The 26,037-nt window shown below is 56.0% G+C and overlaps 1 protein-coding gene across 1 annotated transcript in view; it reads right to left on the minus strand.

The window, feature by feature from the left end:
- Window positions 1-26,037, minus strand: part of CACNA1G (calcium voltage-gated channel subunit alpha1 G) — a 173,969-nt gene that overhangs the window by 104,738 nt on the left and 43,194 nt on the right. The window contains exons 2-3 of the mRNA XM_075169670.1: window positions 1,466-1,577; window positions 852-985 (exon numbers count right to left, since the gene is read on the minus strand). Of these exons, the coding sequence (XP_075025771.1) occupies window positions 852-985; window positions 1,466-1,577 (246 nt within the window). The remainder of the gene's footprint in view (window positions 1-851; window positions 986-1,465; window positions 1,578-26,037) is intronic.

Here is a 26,037-nt window from a genome sequence, read left to right on the forward strand (position 1 = left end):
CAATGGACCATAAGCAAAGCCCACCAAGGTGTTGCCCCTTCTTGGGGCACACCAAACCTACGCCAGGGAAACAGCCCAGCTGGGAGGGTCCCCTGCTCCTTTCCAGGAAAATCCAGTAAATTTGATCTCTAGGTCTATCAAAAGAGGAAAAAAACCACTGTTTTCCCAAAGGTCTTTGGGCTCTTGGAGCGAGGAGGGGAGGCGAGGGCCGGCGAGCGATTCGTGTGTCAAAGAAACTCAGCTCGCTGGCTGGGGGCCAGGGACTTTTCATGTGGATTTCCAGCCTCCGCCAGGAGACTCTCGGGTGCTGGAAGAACCTTTAATTCAAACCAGGTGCCTCTGAAAGGAAAACACTCAAAAAGGCGAACTTGGTTGCTTTCCCTCAAAAAAAGAAATACATATAATGAGGCAATCACACACATTTCAGTGAACTATCCTCCCTGGCACGCTGCTCCGTGCTCCCAACCGCTTCCTCTGCCGCCACCTCACCCGATGGAAATCAAAACGACCGGCGGGGCTGGAGGGAGAAGAGCCCAGCACCCAGCGAGGAGCCCCGAGGCATGGGCTGACCAAAATCCACCGCAAACAGCTTTTGTCGCCCTGCCCCGCTCTCTCCATGAGCTGAGCATCAGCTCTCCCGTGAGCTATGGAGAGGACTGGAGGGACCACTGTGGTCCGGGTGGTGGTCCCTACTGCGGAGCCAGGATGGACAATGCTGACGGCACCGATGCTCAGCAAGTCCGCAGCCTTCACCGCTGCAAAGCAGCTGCTCCCCCAAACCCAGTGCTTGCAGTGCCACGAATGACAACAGACAGGCGCAGGGAGAGGGGCACCCGCCGCGCCAGGCTTACCCCGCGATGACGATGAAGAAGTCCAGGCGGTTCCACGTGTCTCCCAAGTAGCATTTCTTCCCAAAAATCCCCAAAGCGATCATCTTGACAATCATTTCCACGGCGAAGAAGGCGAAGATGAAATCGTCGAAGCTCTGCCAAAGAAAGGAAGGGAGGAGGGATGCTCCTGCATTGCTGCACACTTGCACCGTGGGAGGGAATTAGAGACCTGAGTCCAACAAGGTCTCCTCTTGCACCACTGAGGGTTAAAATCCCTGGGCAGAGGCAGTGCTGGGAGCAACCCCGGGTCTTCCCCCAACCCAGTCTGGCCAACAGCACCCACAGCACTGGGATAAAGGGACGAGTATATTTTGGGCTCTGTTTTCACTATAAACTCAATAGTTAACCGCCCCCAAGCACTCCAAGCAAGGCTTGGCTATGCTGGGGCTGGCACAGCATCTGAGCACCAAAATCAGCATTTTTTTATGTGTTGGCAGGACAGCCAGCGCAGGCAGGACCCAGCCATCCCAGGGCACCTCCGCCGCGGCTGGAGCCAGCTCTGCCACAGCTCAGTCTTTCCCGCTCCCCATCAACTTGGGACCGCCGTTAAGCTAAAAGCAGCATCCGAGCCGTACCTGGAGGATCCTGCAGCGCGGCGAGTCGCAGGCGATGTCCTCACAGGGGTGGAACATGCCCAGCGTCACGCAGTTCAGCAGGATCACCAGCATGCTCACCCTCTCGAACCACCTGCAAGGCGCCCCGTCAAGGAAGCAAGGGACCCAGACGAGCATCCGTGAGTGGCCACCGCTGAATCAGAAAGGTTATTCTGGTCTTTAAAGCAAGGCGCATGCCGACATCTCTAGGTTAGATTTTACCTAGTTTTGCATAGAGAGCCTGCCTGCTGTTTAGATACCTGCACGGCAAACCCATGGTGTGTTCTCCCCACGCTGACATCAGTATCTACAGCTAACGTGAAAACCACTATAAAATGAAAGTTGCATGGCAAGAGTGCTGAGTACTGATGTGATGGATTAAAAAATTAAATTAAAAGAACAATATCCATTTTTAGGAAAAAAAAAAAAAAACCCACACCATTAAGTTCCTCTCCTGGCATTTCATGGAAAAGCACTTTAACAACATTACAATTTTCTATTAACCATGTCACGGCTTATCCCAGGGGCGTTTCTCTGAAGTCACTGCTTGAACTTTTCATTCCCAGTCCAAATTAAGACTGTCAAAACCATTAACCAACTGCCTAAAAGCCTTAAGACTGCGAGGGCCAGCAGAACCCATCCCCTACCCCGACTGCTGCCTCTTGGAGCAATTTTAAAAGAGCTGAGCTGCTGGGACAGACTTTGGATGCTGTAACTTTTAGGGGGCAGAATAAAGTGTGCTGCTGCAGCAAATCCTCATAGGGATGGCTCAGACCTGGTACCTAATTTCTGCATCCTTCTAGGGGGCATTTTCATCCAGCTCCCAACTGCCCGGGGCACAGAGATGTGAAATCCAGGAGCCGGTGCAACGGGGTGCTGGGATTATCTTCCAGCCTGGCACAGAAAACATCCCATCGGCTGCCGTGACCCGCAGGCAGTCGGGGCCATGCTCCTGCCTGGGTGCAGGCAGCAGCTTCCAGGCTCTAGGAAAATAAGCGTGGCCCTTGTCAGACAAGAGCTTTCGCTGCAACGCGATAGCGGGTGGTGTTTGGGAGCCCGTGCTGCAGCGTTATCTGGCAGGGGAAGAAGAAGGTGAGGATGAGTCAGCAGGTGCCTCCCCGCCGGGCGCGGGGCTGGAGCTGGCAGCTCCTGCCACCCATCCTGGGCGAATTCCTGGGAAATCACATGGGGCTGAGTCACGGCTTGGTCGCCGGCAATCTGGATCTTTTAATCAGAAGAAATGTTTACATGATATCGGGATAGACATTCCAACTGTCAGGTTGGGGCTATGGGTGGAATATTTAGCCCAAATACAGCCCTGTGGGGGCAGGCGCGGAGGGCGGGCTGGAGGAGGGGGCAGGAGGCTGCCGGCAGGAACCGCGGAGGATCCGCAGGCGTTCCCCGGCTTGGGGGGCTGGAAAGCATCCCGCTGCAGAGCCAGCCGCATCCACAGCTCTGCCAGTGAGGAAGAGCAAAGCCCTTGAGAAGAATGAGCACGTGTGTCCACGGGCTGTGTGAGATATTCAGCAGGGAAGCTCGGAAGTAGCCTGCTTGGTCGGGTCAAAACCTGCAGAGACAGACGGATGCTTCCCCAGACAGGCAGTGCTTCATGCAAAATCTTTCGTGGCAGGGGAGAAGACCCCGTGCTGGGCTTGGCTCTCCTCCACAGGCTCCACCTCAGGTGGGCACGGGACCTGGGTGATGCTTCTGCCACGGCAGGCAGCTGCTTGGATGCGGGCTGGGGACCATGAGCTCCCCAGCGAGCAGAGACGGGCACACAAGCATAATGTGCATCTGCTTGGAGCCACTTCCCATCTCACCTCCTCCCTCTCCAAAGACCTAGAGCAGCCCGAACACCCACCCAGGGCAGCTGAGCAGATCCAAGCTCACCGCAGCCCCTTGCCCAGCACAAAGGGCTGAGCGGTGGCTGAAATGGGAGGAACAACATGGGATGGCACTGAGGGCACCCTCCCCATCCTCCTCCAGCATGCCACAGATAGCAAAGCCGTGGGTGCCCCTCGATGCTTGTTAGCGTGCCGGCACTGGCACCAGTGACTAATTGCAAGCGGAGGGTAGCCAGGAGAGCGCAGCCACCCAAGACGCCACAACCTGCTGCACACGGGGCACGAGATGCAGCCGGGAGGGAGATGTGGGGATCAGCACTAGGGCTGCACCCACCAAGGAGTCCCCCCACGAGGCAGGCAGGCAGGCAGCAGCCCCCACTTGCCCAAACACCCCGCTGCCCAGAGCCCCAGCACCCCCCACCTTGGCGCAGGTGCTGGCAAAGGCACAGCCCCCCCAAGCTGCCCTCCCCAGCGAGGCGATGGCGAATGTCCCCCCGTCCCGTCCCCCCTGGCTCTGTCTGTGCCCCCAGTCCTCCCACCCCGACTCCCCCTTACAGGAACAAACATCCCGCAGGCAGAAAAACAGTCTGGGGAAGGGGGGGACCCAGAGAGCAGGAGGTGTTTTTATTTGCTGATGGCAGGTTTTTTTCCCCAGCTTTAACCGCAGACCCACTTATCAGCATATCGCTCCCTCAAGCAAACACATTGCAGTCCAATATAACACTTCACCCTGATTAAATATTCCTGGGACGGGGACCCCGGCGGTGCCGAGGGCGGTATGTTAATGTGCAGCTGATAGATCAGAAGGTTGGGGGGTTTATTTTCTCTTTTTGCCTTCTTTTTTTTTTTTTTTCCAGCTGAATGAAACTTCAAGCTCTTTCTTCTGCTAATGGGATTTTCAGAGGCACACAAAGTGCTGATGGCTACGGCTTTGTACCGACCCTCCTTTGAGCTGAGAGGCTGACAAAGGGAAACTCTTCAATTAGCAAAAGCAGAAGGTGCTTTATTGAATGCCGCTCGCTGCTGCTGCGCGGGCAGTGAAGGGGCAAAGGGGTTTTGGGAAGCACCAGTGACCGTGCTGGTCCTCGGCCAGCAGCTACGGCGAGGAGGAGGCACACGCTTGGGACGAGGGGCAGCGGTGGCACTGCCACTGCCTCTCGCCCCGGTGCTGAGCTGAGCCCACAGTCCACGTTGCATGAGATAAATGCTCGCCGGGAGCGGAGCTGGCCCTGGGGGGTCCTGCCCCCTCCCTGCGCTGAGCAGGTGGGGAGCGCAGGGCTGATGTTTAAAACCCAGGAATAATGGGGTTCCCGCAGGTAATCACCCCATCTGCTCCATCCCATGGGTGTTAGAGAAAGAGTTCCTGCTTTTCAGGGTCACCTGCTCACCCCAGCTTATTCTTGAAAATCCACATTTTTACCATCAACTTGGTCAAGACAGACAGCCAAAGTTTTCACTGATTCTTTTCAATTAGAAAAATATATTTCTGCCACACAGAAATATCCGGTAAGACTTTGGTTGTAACCTGACTCTTAAAATTCATAAAATAAAGAGCACCAAAAAAAAAGGAAAATATCCAGCAGTCGCTCACTTGTTACAAACAGGAGCCTTTGCACAGAGCAAGAGCCCTCAGCACCCCCCCACCATAAGCGATCCCCGTGCTACCTGCCCGCGCTCGGCAGAGCCTGACCTTTTGTAATTAAGAGGCAAGAGCCCCAGATTCAATTAGCCAGTACTACTCAGCTTAATATAATCAAAAAGAAAGATATTGCATTATGCTTGCTATGATTTGGTTGCAGAAGTTTGGATCAAATTCACCAGCGAGTGAATTAAATGGGAAGCTGTTGCTCGAGGGCAGCGGCAAGCAAGAGGACGGCGGGCGCAATGCTCGGTCCATCAGCAGCCTGGGCTTTCTCCGCCGAGCCGGAGCACACACATCGCTCCCGGCGTGCTCTTTGGCTTGGGGATGGGGAGAGCGGGCACCCCCGTGATGCAGCATCAGCCATCCCCAGAGATGGTGGTCCCTTCCCCGGGGGGGCCGGGCACCACTGCCGACAGCTGAGCCGGGTACGGAGGGCAGCGTTTGGTGATGCTTTACAGGGACACACGCTCCTCGGGGGGTTTAATATTTATTTCTGCCCTTGGTGCCCTGCTGCTTCCACTGTTCCCCTTCTCCTCCTTCCCTGCATCCCTCTCTCTCCTCTCCAGCTCCTTCCCTGACCCCCTCCTCCAGCTCTCCCTAAGCAGCGCCAGTGCTCCAGCAAAGCAGCGGCTCCAAGGCAACATGCTGCCGTCCTTGCCATCGCCAGGAGATGGGATGGCACCCCACAAAAGCACAGCCAGCATGATGGGGAGCAGGGCTCCGTGGGCAAGGTGCGGACCAATGCCCAGGCAGTCCTGCAGCACCGGGGGCTGCAAGCTTGTATCCTGCAATAAAACCCAACCATAGAAATGCATTGAACTGCCTGGATCCGGCCAGGTGACACCATGGCTCTGCTCTGCTGCCTGTTTTCTGGGGCAAGAAGAGGTCGTTCAGACCCACAGGCCATGGCCACGGCCACGATCGGGTCCCCCATCACCACCCGCAGTCATTTCTCTTGTGCCAGGCAAAGCCTTCGCTCGCTGGGACAGCGGCTGGTATTTGACAAATGTGCCGAGAGCGCTGGCGAGGCCTGGAAATTTTTGTGCAAATGTGATGTGAAAATTGGGTTGAAATGACAGCCTTCCCCTGCAGTGTCACCAAGTCCCACCAGCTTAGGAGTGACACTGGGATAAGCTGCAGACGTTAATGAGAGCAGAGTTTTAGGCTTCATTCATATCATCAATTCCAGAAATAGCCCCTTTGACAGGAGCATAATGGGACTTCCAGGGTCTGGCCTTTGTGGGGGTGGGAGGAGGCAGGGACTAAAATCCTAAAACATTAATTCAGGCCGTTTGCAAGGGAAGTTAAAAGTCCTCAGAATTAATCTGCCTTATGGATGGAAATAATAACCCCTTCCCAGCTTCGCCTCCGACTGCACCAGGCCAACAGGAAAAGGCTCTTAATGCCATGTCCAGCTGAAAGGTTATAGGATTCCCATCACAATCCTGGACATTTAATTTGATTTTTTTTTTCTACCATATTCCTTCGAAAGCGAAACCAGCACCCAAGTTTCTGCTTTTAGCATTTGCAGGAAGCATTTGCATTCCCTTGGACGCTGCATGCCAGAGGTGCTCTCAGAGCGTCTTTACCCAGTGAATCCACTTGCCTGGCTTGCAGCTGAGCGCTGGCAGGGATCTGCCCCAGTGTGATCCTGACACGGTCTCTACCCCACGGGTTTGCTCTCCCAGTTGCTTTTCCAGGCGTGGTACTTCTCCTCGCTCCGGGGAATGCAAGAGTGGGATGAAGCAGGGAAGATGCAGCAGGTTTACAGCCCTTCCTGCAGCATCGCGGCACCGCACTGGCAGCAAAACTGCTTTTTTCTGGCAGGGTGGATAACCCGCTGCGGGCACGGCAGCCCCGGGCACGCTCATTGTATGCGTGTGATGGAGCATGTGCCTCCATCCCGCGGTCCGCAGGGATTCATGCCAGGCGAGTCCGATCACCCGGGCATTCTTGGAAAGCAAAGCCGAGAGGCACTCCTCTGGTGGGGCTGCAGCAAAGGGGTTTAAAAATTCAAACACTGCTCAGAAAGCATTTCCATGACGTGCCCGATGCCGGCCCCATCCCGGGTCACCATATCTGGCAGCCCGAGGATACGCTGCCGGGAGCCGGCACAACCCCCCTGAACCCGGCACATCCCCAGCTGCAGGCTCCAAGCCGGGAAAAAGCCAGGCAGGGAGCATCCCTGCCCCGTCACTGCTCTGCAGCTCTTTGAAACCACCTCCCTCACAGCACAGACAGACCCAGGAGGTTATTTTAATTCATGCAGCTTCACAATTAAACCTGGGAAACCAAAACAGAATGATTATTCATGCCAGTGTTTTGGGAAATTTCATCTCTAATTTATTTTCTCTTGCAGATGTTCAAGGGGATGCACTGGCAGCTCCTTCCCTCTGCTATGAAACAGCCGCACTCTGCTCCCATCCCGGCAGGACCACGGGGCCACGGCCGCACGACGGTCCCCAAAGGCCCTGTAATGCACAACGGCAACTGTAAGGCCCAAAAGTAGAGGGAAAAGGGGATTTCAGGGAGTAATCATCTTAATCATCTTATCATTTTTCTCCCAAAGATTTAAAAACCACACTGTCAGCTGCAGGCAGGAGATGCTCTCCTCAGTCTCGGAAACGCAGCCGCCTCTCAAGGGGGATGTAGGATTTGCTCAGCAGCGCGGAAGAACCCTGCTCAGCTGCTCAGGTGATGAAGCAAAGAATGATGCTGTATTTAGAGGGGACGAAGCTTGATAAAAAAAGATGTTTTGTCAAAAAAAATCCTGACGAGGTTCTTATTTGCTTTACTGTTTCGGAATTGTTTTCCTGTTACCTTTTAGATTTGTACTTTAAGGTTTTTTCCAGCAACCAAAAGGGTTTAAAATCTCATTGCTTAAAGAGACAAAAAAAAAAAAAAAAAAGGAAGATAAAAAAACCCTGCAAGCTGAGTGTCTTGCATAATCTCCAAACTTCAGGAGCTGGAGCTTTTAAGAAAAGCCCTACATATCGCTTGCAATTAACTCCTGAGCTGGGAGCTGGGAGAGCTCGGCTGCTGGCAGCTCGGCCTTGGGACCAGCATCTGGGAGGATGGGTGCTTTAAAAAAATAAAATAAAATAAAATGTCAAGCAAGAGCACTTTAGGCTGAATTTATTCTGGCTTCTCATCCCAGTCCTTCCTCCCTCCTCAAGCCTGTCTCGGCATCGCAGAGCAGAGACCAAAAAAAACCAGCCCAAAAATGGCCTCGTGCAAAGGGCAGGGGCCAGGTCAGTGCATGGCCCCCAGCCCCTGGGCGAGCAGGATGGGTCGGGGTGGAAGCCCCGCGGGGCCGGAGCAGCACCAGCTATTTCACCAACCGATGCCAAACGCTGGGACCCCGACCCTCGCTGCCCCGCACCACCCGAAGGGAAGAGCAGAGGAGAAGCCGCAAAGCCTTGCTTGCCCAGACTGAGCTCCAGCTCCCCCCAACCTGCCTCTCCCTCCACTCCTGTCGCTGGTTTAGCACCTTCTGCTGACATTTGGACGGCTCAGGGATGGGCTCTCCTCCCACTCACCCCACCAAAGTGGGGCTGCGGAGGTGGGAGCGTGCCCCGGCACACAGATGCCTCTCCCCGTCCTCCTCCCTGCTCCCAGCTCAGCCTCCGCACCAGCCATCGCCTCCCATGACGGAGCCCTGGGGATGCGTTCCCTCCCAGCAGCTCACACGTGGCATTAACGAAGATGTTGTCATGAGCAGTAAAATCCTTCCTAATGGACTCCTCCTTTGCAGGAGAGACCCGGAGTTACCAGTTAAAATACACTAAACATGCCAAAGCCGTTGCTGGTGCTCAATAATGTATTTAAGATCTCTTCTCCCACCACGCCTTATGAAGTGCATAGTAGATAGACACTTAACCCCCAAATATATATATTTTTAAACTCACTCACTGTAAACTGTCCCTTAATAGCGCCGGCCCTTAAAGCTCGGCGGAGCAGAAGAGCGGCAGTGCTGGCTGTTCAGCGGGACGTATCCGCAACACCCAGCGGTGCCACCCCCTCCCGAGGCGCAGCCCCAGCCGTGGTCCAGGATGGAAGAAAACCCACAGAAACCACAGGTACATGTTGCAACACGGGCAGATGCAGCTTCCCCTCACGCTCACGCAGAAAGGCACCTTGTGCGGAGTTGCCAGAGACTCCTCTCTCTCACTAAGAGACTCGAAATTTTTGGGATACTATTAAGTTTCTACCATCCCTGATTTGGCTTGCTGCATTACTCAAGACAAAAACCGTTATGCAAGGCTTCCTAAACAAGTTGCAGTGAAATCTTTGTAACATCCTACACCGACACATAGTTGGGATATGTCACATATTTGTCTTATTTTGTTCCTTCTTTGTCCTTTTTTTAGTCTCCTTCTACTTTTTCCCCCTTGGAAGTACGCTGGTTCCCATGGAAACAATGATGTTATGGGTATGGACAGAGCTTCAGTGACGTCCACAAGTTCAGTATAAAAGCGGATTTATGTAACAGTTGGTGAAATGAAGGAACTGAAGAGATGGCTCTGCGTGGCCACATGTGTGGCATCAGTGCTGCTGTGCCAGGGATGCTGCACCCGTCAGGCAGGTTCACAACGAAGCGGGAAAGAACGAGAGGGAAAGGCGGAGAGGACGAGATCCCAGATGCATGGGAAGGTGGAGCGGGATAAAACTTGCCCTAAACATACATATATATATTAAAAAAAAAAAAAAATTAATACATTTATTTATTTATATTTTTCTATGTATATATTCATATATTCCCATGGAGAGCATCTCTCGCCCTTCACTGCTGGAGCAGAGGGAAGATGGGGGACCAGGGTACTGACCCCAGGCACAGAAAACCTCCTCCCTGCGCTCTCCTGGGAGCTGCAGGACAGCAGCCGGGTCCTCGTTGCTGCCCCAGCCCCAGAAGCCGGCCAGGACAGAGGCCACGGAGCAGCTAGCCTGCCCTGGCACTGACAGACGGCCAGCCAGCCTCCATGGCCAAGGAAGGAGATCCCCTCTGAGCCATACCTCCCCAAATGGGGAAGGGGAGCATCTCTGGGAGGCTCCTGCAGGCTTCAAAGCCTGCAAAACGGGCACATTTCCTCTTTTTCGCAAGCCTGTGATTTAAATCCCTTCCTAGGGCAGTGCACAGATGGAGGGGATGTCTCTCCTCCTCCTCCTCCTTCGGTCCCCAAGGAAGAAGCCCGAACAGCTTCCAAAATGAGACATTGCCATGCCCAGAGACACGCCACCTCGAACCCCCCTCTCCCCGCAGAGGCTTCGCTGGCAGGCACCGCGCCGCGTGGAGCCAAAACCCCCCAAAAAATCAATGTATTAATAAAGCCAGGGAAGTGACAGGCTGATTATAGCCCCGCTCCATCCCAGGGACGTGCTGGTGAGAACAAGCCTGTGCTAATTGTCCTGGCAGCTCTTCCGCTTCCCTTATGATCCCTGACATGCTCCGGGAAGCCTTGACGGGCTCTCTGCTCCCACCACCGCTAGGTTAACTCCCCTTGGCCAGGAAAACCCTGCGCCCATCCCTGCGGAGCCAAAATATTCCCTGTGGAGCTGAAATATTCCCTGCGAGCATCAGCACCCTGCCTGGCAGAGGTGATACGGGCTCTCCGCCTCCCTCTGCCCCTGGGGACCACTCTCTCCCCGCCAGCCTCATCCCTCCGGGGGATGCAGCCCCCCCTCAGCTCCCCGAGCCCTGCCAGCCACCAGCATGAGCTCAAACCCAATCCCAGCCTATTAAATATACAGGAGGTGAATGCATGAAAGATTCATCCGGGGCAGGGGATGTCAGCGGGGAGCGCAGGAGACAGGACAGCTCTGCAGGGTCAACAGCAGCCGCTGATTAATTCAACGCTTCCCTAATCGCCCGAACAAGTGGGTGACAGGATGGCACTGAGACGCGGTAACCAAGCAAGGACCACAAAACCCGGGGAGAGGCGGCAATTACAGCCCGTCCTTGCGTTCGCTGCAGCGATCCCGGCTGCAGCTGGAGCTCGGGCAGAGGAGAGGGAATTCCCTCTGCTGACTGAGGGCCAGGGGAAACCTCGGAGGGAAGAGCTGTTAGAGAGGAGCTGGGATGCGAGCAAGCTAAACAAATCAGCTCCATCTCCATCTGAGACGCACGACCGGTTTCTACCCCCGCGCCCCTCCCACAGCCCATTCCCGTCCATCCGCAGACACCCAGGCGAGGGATGCTCGCGGGCGGGATTTGAGAGACGGGGAAATCAGGGCACGGGGCAGGAGGGATGCGCCGGAGCGAACCCTCCCGCAGTGGCAGAGCATCCCACCCTGCGGCACGGCACAGCCCTCGCCCAGCAGACTCTGCGGCTGCCAGACCCACAAAGTCATTACCAAGATCTCCAGAAAGGCGAGCAGGCACGGGGGCATTTCAAAACACTCTTCCATCTGCCTGCTTCCCCCAAACAGGGAAACGTGCCCACTGCACTGAGGCAAACACCTTCCCAGGCTTTTAGAGAAGCTCAAACTCTGGGTTTTGCCCATTTGCACTCTACAAATGGGCAGCTTGGGGCTCAGCAGAGGAAAAGGGGAGAGATGGGGAAGATGCAGCGTGATTCCTGGCTGTACCGGCTCCAGGATGAGCCGAAAGCACCCAGCTCCCAGCCACAGCTGGGCCCTTCTCATTCCCAGCCGGGTATTTTAATTGCAGAAGGGTACGAGCTCAAAGCCCCTGCAGAAACCTGGCCAAGCCTCACAAAAAGTTCAGAGGACAAATCCAAGGACAAACCCAGCATCATTTTAACCCTATGGACTGAGACAGGGCAGAAGGGCTGGAGGAACCAGTATCACTGCTTCTGAAGGGTGCAAATGGCTTAACACCAGTTAAAACAGAGTTGGGGTGCCACAGACCCCGTGTCCCCACACCTTCTCCCTTCCCATCCGCTGGTGCCAGTGTCCTGCCCTGACCTGGGGACACTGGTCAGGGGGGGTCTCAGGAGCTTCTCAGGGCAATGCCTGAGTTGCTGTGATAAAAAGGATAACCAAGGGGATAGTCTCCTTTGGGGCAAACCCTTGTCTGGGCACCAGTGGGAGCTGTGCCCGACCTCCGGAGAACCGAGCCCTTTCCACTTAATGGTTTGCATTAGCCAACGCTGGGTATAACTTTCCATGCAAAGCTTTGCTGAAGGAATACAGCTTTGGGGCGACTCAAACTACCCGCAAATTTTTGTGTATGTTTTCTTACATGGCTTCAAGTTGGGGAAAAAAAATATTAAAGAAATTATGTTTACAAAGTCTGAATATGATCACGATTTTCCAACTGGTCTGCTTCAGTGTTTCACTTAGAAACAGAGCCAACGTTTCCATTCTAAAAAAACATCAGCGTAAAATACAATATTTTGTTGCAGATTAAGTACTTAATTAGACAGGAACCATCTTACACACTTCGGATTTTGAAGTCTATGATAAAAAAACCCAAGAAAAATAGTGTTTTTCAGTGTAAGCAACGCAGAGCTTTCACAACGGGGATTAGTTAAGAAGGTCATTTTGCAGGTGGGGAAATGGGGGTCAAGGCCACCCCAGCCCCCAACCCCACTGTATGGAAGAGGTTGCTCCAGCCCGTGGCACGCAGGGAGGGAGCAGCCAGTTCATGACTGCATCGGGAGATGCTCGAGCCACGAGCTGCGCCCGTGCTGGTGCGCCTGACTCATTTCTTGAGGTGTCTACAAGCAACGTTTGTCTGCGTGAACTGAAACATCTTGACGCCACGTCAAAATACCGCAGTGACTAAATGTGACTAAAAGCCGTCACGGGCGCAGGGTTTATGCGGAATGACTGGGTGCAGCAAGCTGCTCTCCCCAGGGCTGAGCCATCGCGGGGAGAGGGAGCTGGAGCAGGCTGGGGGGCTCGGGCAAGGCTTGCTCCCCATGCGCTTGGTCTAATTGCTCCCTGCATGCAAATCCATGGCTGGGAACTCATGAATTAGCATCTCGCTGGCAGAGGAGGAGGAGGAGGGAGGTGGCAGAGGGAGGAAGAGGCAGGAAGATAGCGTTGGGACAGTGCTCAGCTGTGGAGCTGAGCTCTGCCATGGCATTTGCATGGACATGGTAGGAGATATCATCCCAAAATGGCTCCCAGCCTTGCACATCCGCGCAGCTGCAGCCCAGCCCGAAACAGGGCAAGACCAGCTTAAAAGCAGGACCCACTCCATGCGCTCCAGCCCAAACCCTGAGCTGAGCTCAGACGTGATGTCCTACACAGGCCACATCCCAAAAAACCAAAGGTAGACACGGAGGGAAGATGTACAACCCCAAGAAGCAAGCAGGGGCTTCAAGGCAGGGTTTATGTGATGGAAGTTAGATGAAATATCTCAAGCTCTAGGAAAGACCACAAAAAAACGGCTTTCCTGTAAAGGTTAAGGCACATCCTGTGGAATCTGCTTGCAAAGATGGTGCAGCCCCCCTGGTTTCCCCTCCCCAGGCAAGTATAAGAGGCGATGGCGAGGATGGTGGTGCCACTACAGAAGATGCCGGGGGACCTGCATCCTGTGCTGCTGGGCCAGAAGAGGGCCTGGAGCCAGCCAGATCTGCGCCCGTGTCCCCCACCCCTGTAATGCCCTCTGGCCCCCCCGGGCACCCGGGTTGCTGCTGGAGGTAGCCCAGATTTGTGTTCTGCACGATCCTGCTGTTCCCAAGGGAAACCTGCCAGCACGTCAGTCCGGTCTCCTCTCCAGGAGAGGAAAACTGAAGAAGAGGGGGAGGCACAACAGGCACCTTCCCGACAGGCAGGGCGCAGACAGCACTCTTGAGCTTCCCGCTTCCCGGGGGTTTGGGGCATCGCACCGTTTCGGTGTTTTCAGCTTCAGTGACAGCGTGTTGATGTCTCCTTGCAGAGACGGGAAGGGAGAGCAGAGCTGGGGAGTGCATGGGGGTGGCTGCCTGGCGGTGGCAGGGAAGGGGACAGGATGGGACATGGCCTCGCTGCATGGGGTGGCCATTGGCCAGGGATGCTCACCCAGCTCTGGCATTTGCAGATCCTTCTGGGGATCCCAAAGCACAGCTAACCCAGCGAGGGGGCTTTTCTTCCCAAGGAGCTTTCTTCCCAAGCTCACCAGGGTGCAGGCTGCAGCAGTATGCAAGTGTGCAGGAGAGCACCCACAGGGCTGAGGGGTGCAGAAGACCCGCAGAGGGAACCACCCCGGTGCTGCCACCCCACGGTGCTGCCAGCGGGAATCCGGCCAGCACCCTCCACCCGGCATGACTCAAGTGGGAGTCTATTAAACACAAAACACCCCATTTAATTAGTGTCAGGCTTCAACAGCAGCTGACAAAAGCCAGGAAGCTCAGAGAGCGGATGGCACATCATCCGTGATGCCTTGGAGAGACTCTGGTGTGGCAGCAAGGGCCTGACTCTGACCTGCGCGGCTCCTCCTGTGCCGGCACCACCAACGGCGTGATGCCACCGGAGCCAAACCTCAACGAAGGGAGAGCAGGGACCAAGCTGCTGCCATCTTCTAGACCTGTCACTGGTGTCACAACCTGGCATTTTAAATGGATTTATTCCATTCATTCATTCCAGCAGAATAAGCCCCAGAGGGTGCTGGGCCCTCACTGCCCCAGGAGCTGCTCGGTGTCATCGAGAAACCGGGCAGAGAGACCCCGACAGCCGCAGAGTCTCCATATTCCCCGTCCCTTCCAAATCTCAGGCCGTTTGCTGAGATGGCTGGGAATGAGGTTGGTTTGAGCCCATTTTGGTGGAAATTGTCACTTTGAGGGTCCGTGTCCTGCTGCGAGTCCTGCGGAGGGACTGGGCACTTTTGGTGCAGAAGACCTGACCCTCGCTATCAGCAACCGCCGGGCTGGGACGGAGATGGGAAATGCTCTGGCATGCAGCCCCCGGTAAGCAGGGTACCATCCTTTTCTCTCCAAAATCTTTATTAAACCAAATCTGGACCCGGCAGCAAGGCGAGCCCTGCTCCCACGGCTGGATCCGGTCCTGCACACCACTGTGCCCTGGCACAGCCCCAGGCTGCTCTGGAAAATCCCCAGCCAGGGCATTTGGCCACTTCAGGAGCCTTAAACCAAATGATTTCTAATGCTTCTGATCTCTCCAAAAACTTCATGAAAAATTCACCGAACCCCCCAGGTTTCCAATCTCCCACATGTTACCCAAACCTCGCTCGCTTTGGCTTGGGAAAAGCAACAAGGACAACCTTTGGCAACCCAAAATACCCTCTGATTTGTTCGGTCCCAGCCCATTCAATCGCCTCCTCACTGGAAACCCATGGGGATATGGGGAAAACCCCCAAACCCCTGCAGAAAAGTTGCCAGCAGCAGGAGTGATGGCAGGCTGGGGAGAAGCCCCGCAGAAGCCCCGCAGCGGCACTAACCCCAGCACCGCTTACTGCAGAGCTCTTGGTGTGGATCCACCAACCAGTTTAAAAGTCACAGAGTCCTGATATTCAGCCACATCCCATCCCGACATATAATTATGGGTTCAAGGTGCAAAATTCACCCGCAAGGCTTACCAGGCAGGAGAGAAGACACAGTACAAAGCCAGCCCTTTGGTTTGGCACACCAGAAACACGATGGCCATTCCTAAGATCCAGCTCCAGACTCAAATCTCAGATATTTTTTTAATTTTTTTTTTTTTGCCCCCCTCTCTGGATGTGACTCATCCTTAGGCGGCATCTCCAGCCAGTGCGCTGCTCCTGATGAACTGCTATTGATTTACTCCATGTGCGGACAAGCTTATTGGGGAATAAGGGCGCCTTGTTCCCGTTCCAGGACCTGCGTGTCTCTGCACATGGAGTTAATTAAGAAAGAGCTCCGTCTGTAGACAAGCCCTCATCAAACTCCAGCACCTAACGAAGGCACGCAGCCCACCGCAGCCCACCCCCAGCACCTTCCACTTCCCCCACCCCAGGGCCTGGGTGACACTCAGCGGGTGCGACCAGAGCAGTGGGGTTGGGGTGCCAGCCCCAGGGAAGCACCCTGCACCCCTGCACCGCTCCCCCAGCCCAGACACAAACATGGGCCCCCCAAAGCCTTTCAAAGGGCAGCTCCTCCCAGCCAGCACCGCACTCCGGCAGGAGGCTGTAATGGGAGCAAAGCACGCTTTAAAAATTAATGTGGAACAAAAGAATTTCCACAAAATAAAAATTGCAGTTTCTTTTCCATTAATAACATATTACAAGCCTCGCCAAAGAGGCTGCAGGCTCCAGCTCTTGCCCTTCGGTGTCCTGTCTCCCTCTCCATCACAGCCTCCTCGTCCCCTCCTGCTCCCCCTGCACTTTTCACTTCTGTTATCTGCGGCGAAAGCTCTCTGAAAGCTCAAACTTCCCCATCTCAGCCCATCGGTGGTAACTCTCTCTGATCCCGTGTGATTTCATCATCTGCCCTCTAATGCAAAATGGATGTTCTAATTCTAACTAATAAAGTGAAAAGCAAGAAAGAAGCCGAAAATAAAGCCATCAGGCACGGGACTGATCTGTGTTTGTCTTCTTCCTAATGCCATTATTGCTTTGAAACGAGCTCTAGATATTACTGCTCCCTCATTAACAGCTGCTCCGGTTTCCCTCCGAACCCCGGAGACTGGACCCTAATGAATCCTGCAACCAGAAGAAGGGGTTTTTAACCACAACAGCAGCAACGCAGACAGAAACTTGGATTAGAGCATCTCATGGTGCTAATATTTATCTTTTCTCCAAGCCTGCAAGGAGACAAGATATTTCAGTCGAGGAGAGGAGGTGCAGAAGCGCGTGCATGCACGGAGCGGAGCAGGACATGGATGCTTTCAGGCACTCACAATCCATTTACACTTCATAAAATTCTCATTGCTTTTGCCTGGAACAAATGCAGTGACCGCACCAACCCTTATTAAAAATGACAGAATATTCTGCATGGCATGGGCCGCACGGGTCCGGCACGCTACGGGAGCACTTGATGCTCAGGAGGGAAGCGCTTGTTTGGAATCGGGGGTGTCAAATGCCTTGTTTTATGGTGTAGGAAGTTTTGGGGTGGTTTTGGTCTCCTCTGCAACACTGCAAGGTGCAACCAAATCGAGTCCCTCAGGGCTCTCTCCTTCCTCATGTTCCCTACAGGGCAGCGCTCTCAGATGTCCCCACTCTTCTTACTGAGTGCTGAGCTAAAGAAAAACAGCCCTGGGGCCTCTCAGTGAATATTTTCAAGCAGGACGGCCCACGGAAACCTCCCCAGCACCGAGCCCCTTCCCTCAGCCCAGTGCTATGGGCAGAAACACCCCGTGGGTGCTGCCCACAGCATGGAGCCTGGGGCACTGCTGCAGGCAGGGGCTGCAAGGTTTCCCTGCCTGCATTCTGCCAGCTGAGCAGGGGACAGGGAAGAGCTCAGCACTTCATTTCCCCACGTGCACCCCGTGTTGAGGGGCTGGGGGCTCCCGTCACCCCCCCCAGCCATTCCCAGCCCTGTGCCCGCTCCAACACTCCTGCCTTTGGCTGTGAACAGTTGCTCCGACCGTGCTCAAATGCTCCGGGGATGGCGAGCGCTGCCAGCAAATACATTAGCGAGAGCAAAGCAGCTGGGGGGAAGGAGATCGGCTTTGTGCATCTTGCCAGGCTGCTTTTCTGCTGCCTTCACTCTCGGCAACTGTAAATAAGGAGGACTGAGCCGGATTAGAGGTTGCAGTCCCGATCAAGGGTACTTCTGCACGTCCTAATTAATTTTCCCCTGATCCAGCCTTTCCCATCCCATCTGTGCTGTGGCCACGATTCCTGCTACCCCGAGTGCCAGCAGGCCAGGAGGTGCATTTCGGATATCCTGGGGAGGTGACATCTCTAAATGACAAGAGAGCAAAAGTGGGTGGGTTTCCCACAAGAGCAGCCGCCTGCGAGGGGAACCGCTCCCCACCGAGCCCCGGGAGGGCCAGGCAGCCCGGCCGTTCACCTCCGCTGGGACAGCTCCTGCTTCCCAGCAATGCCCATGGCCCTGCGGCATGAAGGATCGATTCACGGACTGACCGAAACTGGGAGGAAGCAAAAAACCAGGCACAGGGCCACCGGGTAGCAAGCGGAAAGCGAAATGTAAAAGCCTGGGGTGCCTTTCCCCCTCTGGCACTGCCGGGTGCCCAGCACCCTGCTCCTGACCCAGCGCACTGCCTGCACCACGGCTCCCCAGGACTCTGCCAACGCCGGCACCGTGTGATGCCAGTGGGAACCAGAGGAGCTGGATTTGTGCTTTGCCCCCGTCCCATCACCCTGCAAGTTCCAAAGCACCCAAAGCAATGCAGATTTGGGATGGAGGAGTCTTGTGGGCATCTTCCAGCCTGGACATGCTAGCTGTCTTCAGAGGGGGGTGATTTTGTAGGAGGACAAGCCAGGCACAAAACCAAAATAATGCAAGCTCTGGCACGCAAAAAAGAAGATGCAGGTGCTGTGGCTGGGACCAGCCCTCGGTCCCAGGAAATGTTTATTGCAATTCTCGCTCATCCAATTTTGCAGACAGGCCCTGATCACAGAAGAGGGGTTGGTGTCGTATCTACGTAATTAAAATTATAATTTGTTTTTGCCCAGAGCAGAAGAGCACAAGTGACCTCTAGTCCGTACAAGGAGGCAAAACACGAGGACATATATTTTGCCCCCTCCTTGCATCACCACCCTGCTGCAGGCCTGCCAGCACCTCCCTGGGGACGGACTGTCACAGCATCTCCCCGTGGGTCCCTGCTGCCCCTGCGCTGCAAGCTGTGGGGCTCTGGGAAGCAGCTTCCCAGCCTGAGAAGGCATTTTGGAAATGGCTCCCACCTCCCGGTGCAACCAACCAGCCCGTGCCTGTCCCCAGCTTGTTCAGCTTTAGGATCCCAGCTAAGCCCACCTAATTCAAAGCTCGACTTCTGCAAGCATTTCAGTGCTTATTCCTGGTGAGATTGACCCTGGAGACCCGGCAGACTGCTCAGCTGAGCAAGCGAGATAGTGTTTTCCTTTCAAGGGATTTTGCTTTATATTTGGGCAGCCGGAGCAGACTGGGGCAGCAGCAGGACAGGGAGCAGAGAGGAGCAGCTTCAGCCTCGCCGCCCGCTGCAGAAGAAGGTCCATGCGCTGCCGAAAGCATCCCGGCGCCGATTCCCCATCCGAGGAACTGTACACAGCTCGGCTGCTCGGGTTAACACAGGTGCTTCGGTTACCTCTGTTTCCTCTTTCCCATCACCACTGTTTATTGTTAAATACATTTCAGAGGTTGAGGTGTGATAATGGGGCTGAAAAGCCTGGATCTGCTTCTGCTTTCCAGACCCAGAGGGATCCAGCTCCCATCCCCCAGCGCTACTGAGGGCACTGAACTCACCTGGCTAAAACACGGCTGCCCCAAACAGAAACTCTTTATTTTTCTCTGAAGTTTAAAGAAATTCAGATAAATTCCCTCTCATTAGCTTCATCATCTGCCCCTAGATCTTAGCAAGGCTCACGGTGGCAGTGCCAAATTAAGGGAAGGAGGCTCCCTCTCCAGACCCAGGCCACCTTTGCAGACCTACAGAGCCAGACTTGTTCCAGGTTTTACCCCAGAGACCTGACCAGCAGTCTATTAAAATCAGGTCATTTATTTAGGTGCTTAGATCTGGACTTCAAATGGCTAAAATTAGCCGGGAAAGTTGCACTTTTCTGGCTTTCTCATCCCATGCCTCAGTTTCTAAAACCAGGGAAGAGAAGAACAATTATTTCTCTCCAACCCTTTCGAAAGCACTTGGAGATCTTCGGATGACAGCGCGATTTGGTACAGACGTATTCATTATTCTTCCCCTCCATGGAGCAGTGTTAAATCTTTCTCCATATAAAGTCATTTTCTAAATTAGGTAAAGACGGTGAGTTTTGCACTGAGCACATGTGGATATTTTTATAAAATGTTTAAAACTTCTTGTCTGACTTTTCCTTCCCTTGAAGGGCAACGTACCAAATTAAACCCTTCTGTGACCCCGTTTCATTTCACCCTCGAGGACTTCTCAGTAAGACTTTGCCAAAAAGTAACATTAGCGAGTTCACTTCATTGCGGATAATAAATGGCAAAGTTTGGGTTCACGCGCTGCTTGGGCTTAGTGGGAAGAGAGGGGACAGGGATGCTCTGGGACAGTCCCCAAAGGGTTTAACACATCGGTTTTGCTACCCAGAACCAGACAGGCGAGTCCACACGAATCCCGCAGGAACCGCCGTCACAGACAGAGCCTCCAGCTCATCTCCAATTTCCATCCCTGCCTCATTTCACTCAGCTAGAAACACTGCCAAAGTGGCCGTACGGCCACCGGCTCCGCTCCCCAAAATGTGTACCACGGCGGAGGAACCAGCGGCGGGTCCCAGGCTGCTCCCCAGGCAGGCAGGAGGACGCTCACTCCCACCCAGGCAGGACTGGGTGCCCCCCGCACCTCCCCTGAGTCCAGGGCTGGGGACAGGCACCCTCCCGCAGAGGATCCTGCAAGGTTAACCCTTGAAGAGCCCTCCTGAAGAGGGGATTTTTTCCTGGGAGACAGGGGTTATATTGTCGGTAGCTATGCGGAGATGGGATAGATCTGCCCGTTCCCTCCGGCCCTCAACCGGGAAATGTATCCCCTGCAGGGAGCCTGGGCTGGGGGCACACTCCTGTCCTGCCCCGGCTCCAAGGAGAGGGTGCAGGGGGAGCCCAGCCCCCGGCACGCACTCAGCACGGCTCCGCATCAGGGAAACAAGATGCAGTCAGGTCCGAGGAGAGAGGCCAAAAGCCAGGAGAACGGAAAGGAGAAGGGGGAGGTGGCACTGGACCCAGTGGGTGCCAGCTCCGAGCAAGATAGTATTTCTGCCAGGTGCTCACCATCACCCGCCGGCTTCATTGGGGGCTGCAAAGCCGCAGCCCGAAGCATGGATGGGTCCTGAGTCCAGAGAGCAAAGACGGGAAAGGTCACCCCTGCTCAGGCCCAGCAAGCTCGAGCAAAGCTGCTGCTATGTTAACAGGGAAAAGGTTTGAGCCGAACCACAATAAGACATCGACGGCGAGAAATGTGCCTGCGGGGGGGTTTGTGAAGGTTTGGTGTCTCAGCCGTAGCGGGCTGGAAGAGGATGTCACAGGAGATGCTGTGTCACCAAACAGCTTTGGGCTTTTGGATGGCAAACTAGCCCCTTTGGCTCTCCCTGTGGAAAGCTGCTGTGCCAGGAACACGCTCGGCAGAGCCCAGCCCAGGGAGCATCCTCCTCCCACCTACAACCCGCCTGTCCCAGGGAGCGAGGGGAGGCGGCCGTGCCGCAGAAGCCCCCCCGGGAGGCTTTGAAGGGACTCCGGGAGCTGGGAGCGGCGCGGCCATCGGCTCCAGATGTGCTCGCTGGCAGTGGAGACGCCGGGAGCGGGGGGTGGGAACCCTTCTGGCCCCTGGCAGGGGAACAAACGGCTGCAGCGACAATAAAAGCAACCGGGTGGGATGCACGGGAGCCGTGACCGCACGCTCCTCCCTCCCCACAGCTGCCGGGACCCCAGAGCAGAGCCCTGCTCTGCCTCCCTCCGCTCGCCCCTGCAGCACCCACTTGGCACCGCACAGTTTTCGGGGCTTCCCACGGTGTCCCCACTCCCTCCAGGAACAGGGACAATCCCTGTGGCCACAAACCACGACCCAACACACTGGGAGGAAGGGACCCGTGGAGCCCCAAGGGACACAGCACAGGAACATCAGGGATGGAGGATGGCCAGCACTAGCCCTGGCATCTGAACACCAAAGTAAAAGTTTCTTATCCTCCGAAACAACTTCCTGAGCTTAAATTTCTGTTATTTTTAACCTCACTGCTGTCTTATAAATATCCATCGGGTCTGGCGCTCGCCTTCCAAGCCAGCCACTGCGGGTTCGTGCTCCAGCTGGGGCAAACTTTATGGCTTTACTTTTCTGAGAGCCAATCCAAAACCTTGGAGGGGAGCCAGAGAAAAGCCTGACCCGCAGGGAGAGGCCGAGGGAACTGGAGTTGCCCCGTGGGGCTGCAGGGTCAGGAGGCACCGGGACTGTCCCTAGCCAGAGGGGAAGGGGTCGCTGGGAATCGGCCACGTGTGGGTGGGAGAGTGGGTCCAGTGGGGGGGTGTTTCCCAGGAAAGCCGGGCTTCTCCCATGGAGAGCATCCCGAAAACATGTGCCCATCTTGGTCTTCCTCAAATTTACCACCATTTCGGGTCCCAGGCTGCCAGCACCCAGCCAGCCGCCCAGCTCCCCGGGGACGGAGCTGACTCGCAGCAGCACGGGTGCAGATGGGGCAGCAGGACTCCAGACATTTGTGGGGCTCCATGGCACCATCACAGCCGCGAGCAGAGCTCCTTGGGGTCAGCATGGCACGGGGGAAACCCAGGGGCCGGGCACCAGACCGGAGAGCAGGGATGATGGGGTGAGCATAAGAGATGGTCATGCCTTGGGACAGTCACACCCAGGTCAGGGGACACGCTAAGGGGAGAGCATCTTCCCCAGCACCTACAGCACACGTGCCAGCGTGGGGAGGGATGGGCAAGGGCTGCTCAGCCCTTTGCCATGGCCTCTGTCCCCCCGCAGCACCCGCAGCTGGGGGCGAGCGGAGCCCCCCGGGCAGGGGCAGGCTGGGCAGGCTGCAGCAGGCTGCTGGCTCCTACTGTCATGTTCCTGTCCCCTATCTGTGTGGCAAAGGTTGCTCCAGTGTCCTGGGCAATTGTTCTCACAGTCTGCAAGAAAGAGATTAAAACCTCCTTGTTTGGCGGACGTGAGCTGCAGAGGAATAAAAAAAAAACCTCCAAGAAGAGCTTTTATTCCAGCTGCTCCAAGGCGTGAAGCCAGCCCGGCTCAGCGGGGCTCCGGCACGGTCCCCACGGCGCTGCGGCCGCATCCCTCCCGGTCCAGGGGGTCCCCACACAGGCAGGCTGGGGGAAAAGCAGACTTTTCGCTAGCAGCTCGGAAACTTTTCCTAGTGGAAGGTTCCCCAAAGCGCCGGGAATTTTGGCCCCAAGCTGTTTACTTTCTGTATTTCTGCAGATTTCACTTGTGGTTCAGAGGAATTCAGGCACAATTAGAACCGCTGCCACTCACCCGCTGGAGCCCAGCGTGGAGACCCGCTGCCCTGCCGGGGAAACCACCTGCCCTAAAACCCAGGCAGAGTCAAAGGGCTCTGCCCTGCACCCCCTCCTCGCACAGAGGTGATGGCCAAGGCCAAGAGCTGCCTGGGAAAGGCTTGAGGGAGACAGGCTCCCACCGCCAAGCCAGGAGAGACTCGTCTCCCAGAGCCATCCATGGCAGAGGGAACAACCTCCACTCCCTCCGGACCCTTCCTTTTAGTGGGAAGATTTGGCTCAGAAAAGATGCTGTTGAACAACCACCCCCCATCCCATCCCATCCCATCCCATCCCATCCCATCCCATCCCATCCTCCTCCAACCCTTCCTCCACCAGCACAGACCCCCACAGCCCTTAGACCCGTCAACTCCGAACACCTCTGTCTGATGAATTGGCTATAAAGAATAAGTGGGAACAAACTGGAAGAAGGAGGAGGCGAAATCTTGATAGTTAATTACAGGCCAGCGTGCACCACTCCGTCCCCACCGTCTGCTCTCCCCTCGCTTCCCACGGGATCCTCTCGGCTGCGGGAATGGCAGCGGTGAGAAAAATCGGGGATCGGCTGCAGAAAACAAATTCTGAATTAAAAAAAACTGCAGCTGCTCGTGGCAAAGCCCTGGTTCTCAGATCCACATCTCACCCCGTCAGGGGTCAGCAACCCCCGGAGCGAGCTACGTGTCCAAATCAAAGGCAGGCGCAATCAGAGCGATCCAAATAACACACGCAAACGGGCTATTTGCAAATAAACAGAGCGAGCCAGAGCTCACCAGGGGAAACGGCGGGGGAAGGAATGCTCTCCGGTTTAGGAAGGTTGGGATCTGCTGGTGGGCAGTCCAAGGAAGGAATGCAGTGACGTCCGTCCAGCTAATAAATTAGCGAGATGAATTATTCAGGATGAATTATTCGCCTGGCTCTCCATCCCCGTGAGGAGCAGAGCGTGCAGCCCGACGCGGCAGGGACCCAGAGAAGCCAGAAACCCCGGTGAGGCATTTGCTGCCGATACTTCCAGGAATGGCTCAGCTCAGTGCAGCAATGATGGGTTTGGGCAGTTTTCACCCTGGCGATGGAGCAAGCAGAGGAACAATGGAGGCTGGGGAAGTCCTGCCGGGAGACGCGCTGAGCGCCGGGGGCCACACACGTGTTCTCATTACGGGTGACAGCCGAGGGCACGGCTCGTTAGGGTCACCAGTGGTGCAGCATCAGAGCGGGGACCAGCCAGAGCACCCTGCTTCCATGCTGCCACCTCAGTATCCCCCCCCGAGGCCATACCTACTGTCCCACAGCCTGGCTCTGCTCCCCCAAAAGCGGGCCCATCCCTGCCGGTGACACACAGGCACTTCCATGGGTACTGCGTGGCCTCCAAGGCACCCTGCAGACCCTAAACCCCAGCCTTGCTCGTCCATTTTGGGAGGAGAGGGGAAGTCGGGGTCTCACGTAGCCCATCACCCTACAGGCTGTCCTCTCCCACCCACCCCTCCCTCACCCCCACACGTCCCCATGGGACCCCCAGGGTTTCTGCCTATCCAGCCTCACTTCCCCCATCCCAACCAGCCAACAGTGCCCTCGTGGGGCTGCCACCACCCCCACAACATCACACCTCAGCCTAATGACTTCCTAATTAGCAGAGCCACAAGGTGTGAGATGATGGGCCGGCACAATGCAACCGGGACGCGATGGTGCACCATTAAATGCAAACAGCAAACAGGGGTTGCTGCACCCTGCCCGGGGCACCCGCTCGCCCCCCAGCTCATCGCTTTTCCTCAAACTGGAGCCGCCCCATGTAGGACCAAACGACGAAGCCCAAAACTCTGCAGCCACACGAGCGGGATCGCTGTGCTCCACGTGCAATGAAATCCCCCCTCAAAACGCCATGGTCCTGTGCCCAAAACATGCAAGGGAAACCTCGAGCGCACGCTAAGAGATGCGGGAAGCACGCGGGGAGCGCGCCCGCTGCCAGCACGCCTTCCCGCGCCCCCGCTCCCAGCCCCACGTCAACCCGGCCCCGTCGGGTTTCTTTCCCTTTTTAATTAGCTGTCGCTCCCAGGGAGCGGTTTCCTGGGCAGTGACGTGACCCCGCTCCCCCGAGAGGCAGGGCTGTCGCTGGGATTCATTCTCAGGGTTATAAAACCCCGCAGTCGCCCCTGGGCTGGGCTTTCCCTCCACGGGGCCACGCTGGGAACCCAGCGGCAAGGGGTGAAGGGCAGGAGCTGCCCCTGCCGGGGTCCAGCATCCCACCAGCCTTTCACCCCAGCGGTGATGGAGAGGAAGAGGAGGGAGATGGCGATGCCCCGTGCCCCCACCACAGCAACGAAGGGAAAGGTGACCATCGCAGAGGCTGCCCCAACTCCATGGGTGCCGGCAGGAGGAGGGTCCCAAAGCCATGGCAGAAGGCAGAGCGAGGACGGTGCAGGGATGGTGCGGGGACGGTGTGGGGACAAGCTGCAAAGCCCCCGCTGAAGATGCAGAGCCCACGCAACACCTCTGCCCCAGCAGCGGGGCAGGGGGCCTGACCCCCACCCCCCGCAGCCTCCCCAGCCCTGCAGGGTTGAGTTTGGCCATTACTAAAACCCAGAGCGGTGCCCTCGGCAGGTCGTCCATGCAGACCGTGAGCCCACCCCCCAGTTATTATTAGAAGCCAGCAAGACATTAAAATCCAAAACCAAAGCGGTGGCTCCAAGCTCAGGGACACGCTGGGGTGGCCAAGGGGATGCACCAGGACCGAGCTGGGACCAGCTCTGCCCTGCATCTTCAAACAGCTCAACAACCACAAAGAGCCACCAGCCCCCGGCAAACCCCGAGCAGGGACCAGGGGGAGGCGACGGCAGAGGAGCCCGTCCCACTGCGGCAGGGTCCGGCCGGGGAGATGCTCGGTGGCCGAGAGCCGCGGGCAGGCGGGCACGCGGCCGCGTGGTGCCGTAAACAACACCCGGGTTTTCAAGGCCCCAGGGAGTGGGGAGGCTGTTACGTTACCAAATCCCCATCCGCCCAAGGAAATAGCAGGTGCTGAGGAACAGCAGCTGCCGAGAAACAATACTTACATACGTATATATGTGTTTTAAGAAGTAAAACACA

Source organism: Calonectris borealis, chromosome 20, assembly GCF_964195595.1.
Source record: "Calonectris borealis chromosome 20, bCalBor7.hap1.2, whole genome shotgun sequence".
Taxonomy (NCBI): Eukaryota; Metazoa; Chordata; class Aves; order Procellariiformes; family Procellariidae; genus Calonectris; species Calonectris borealis.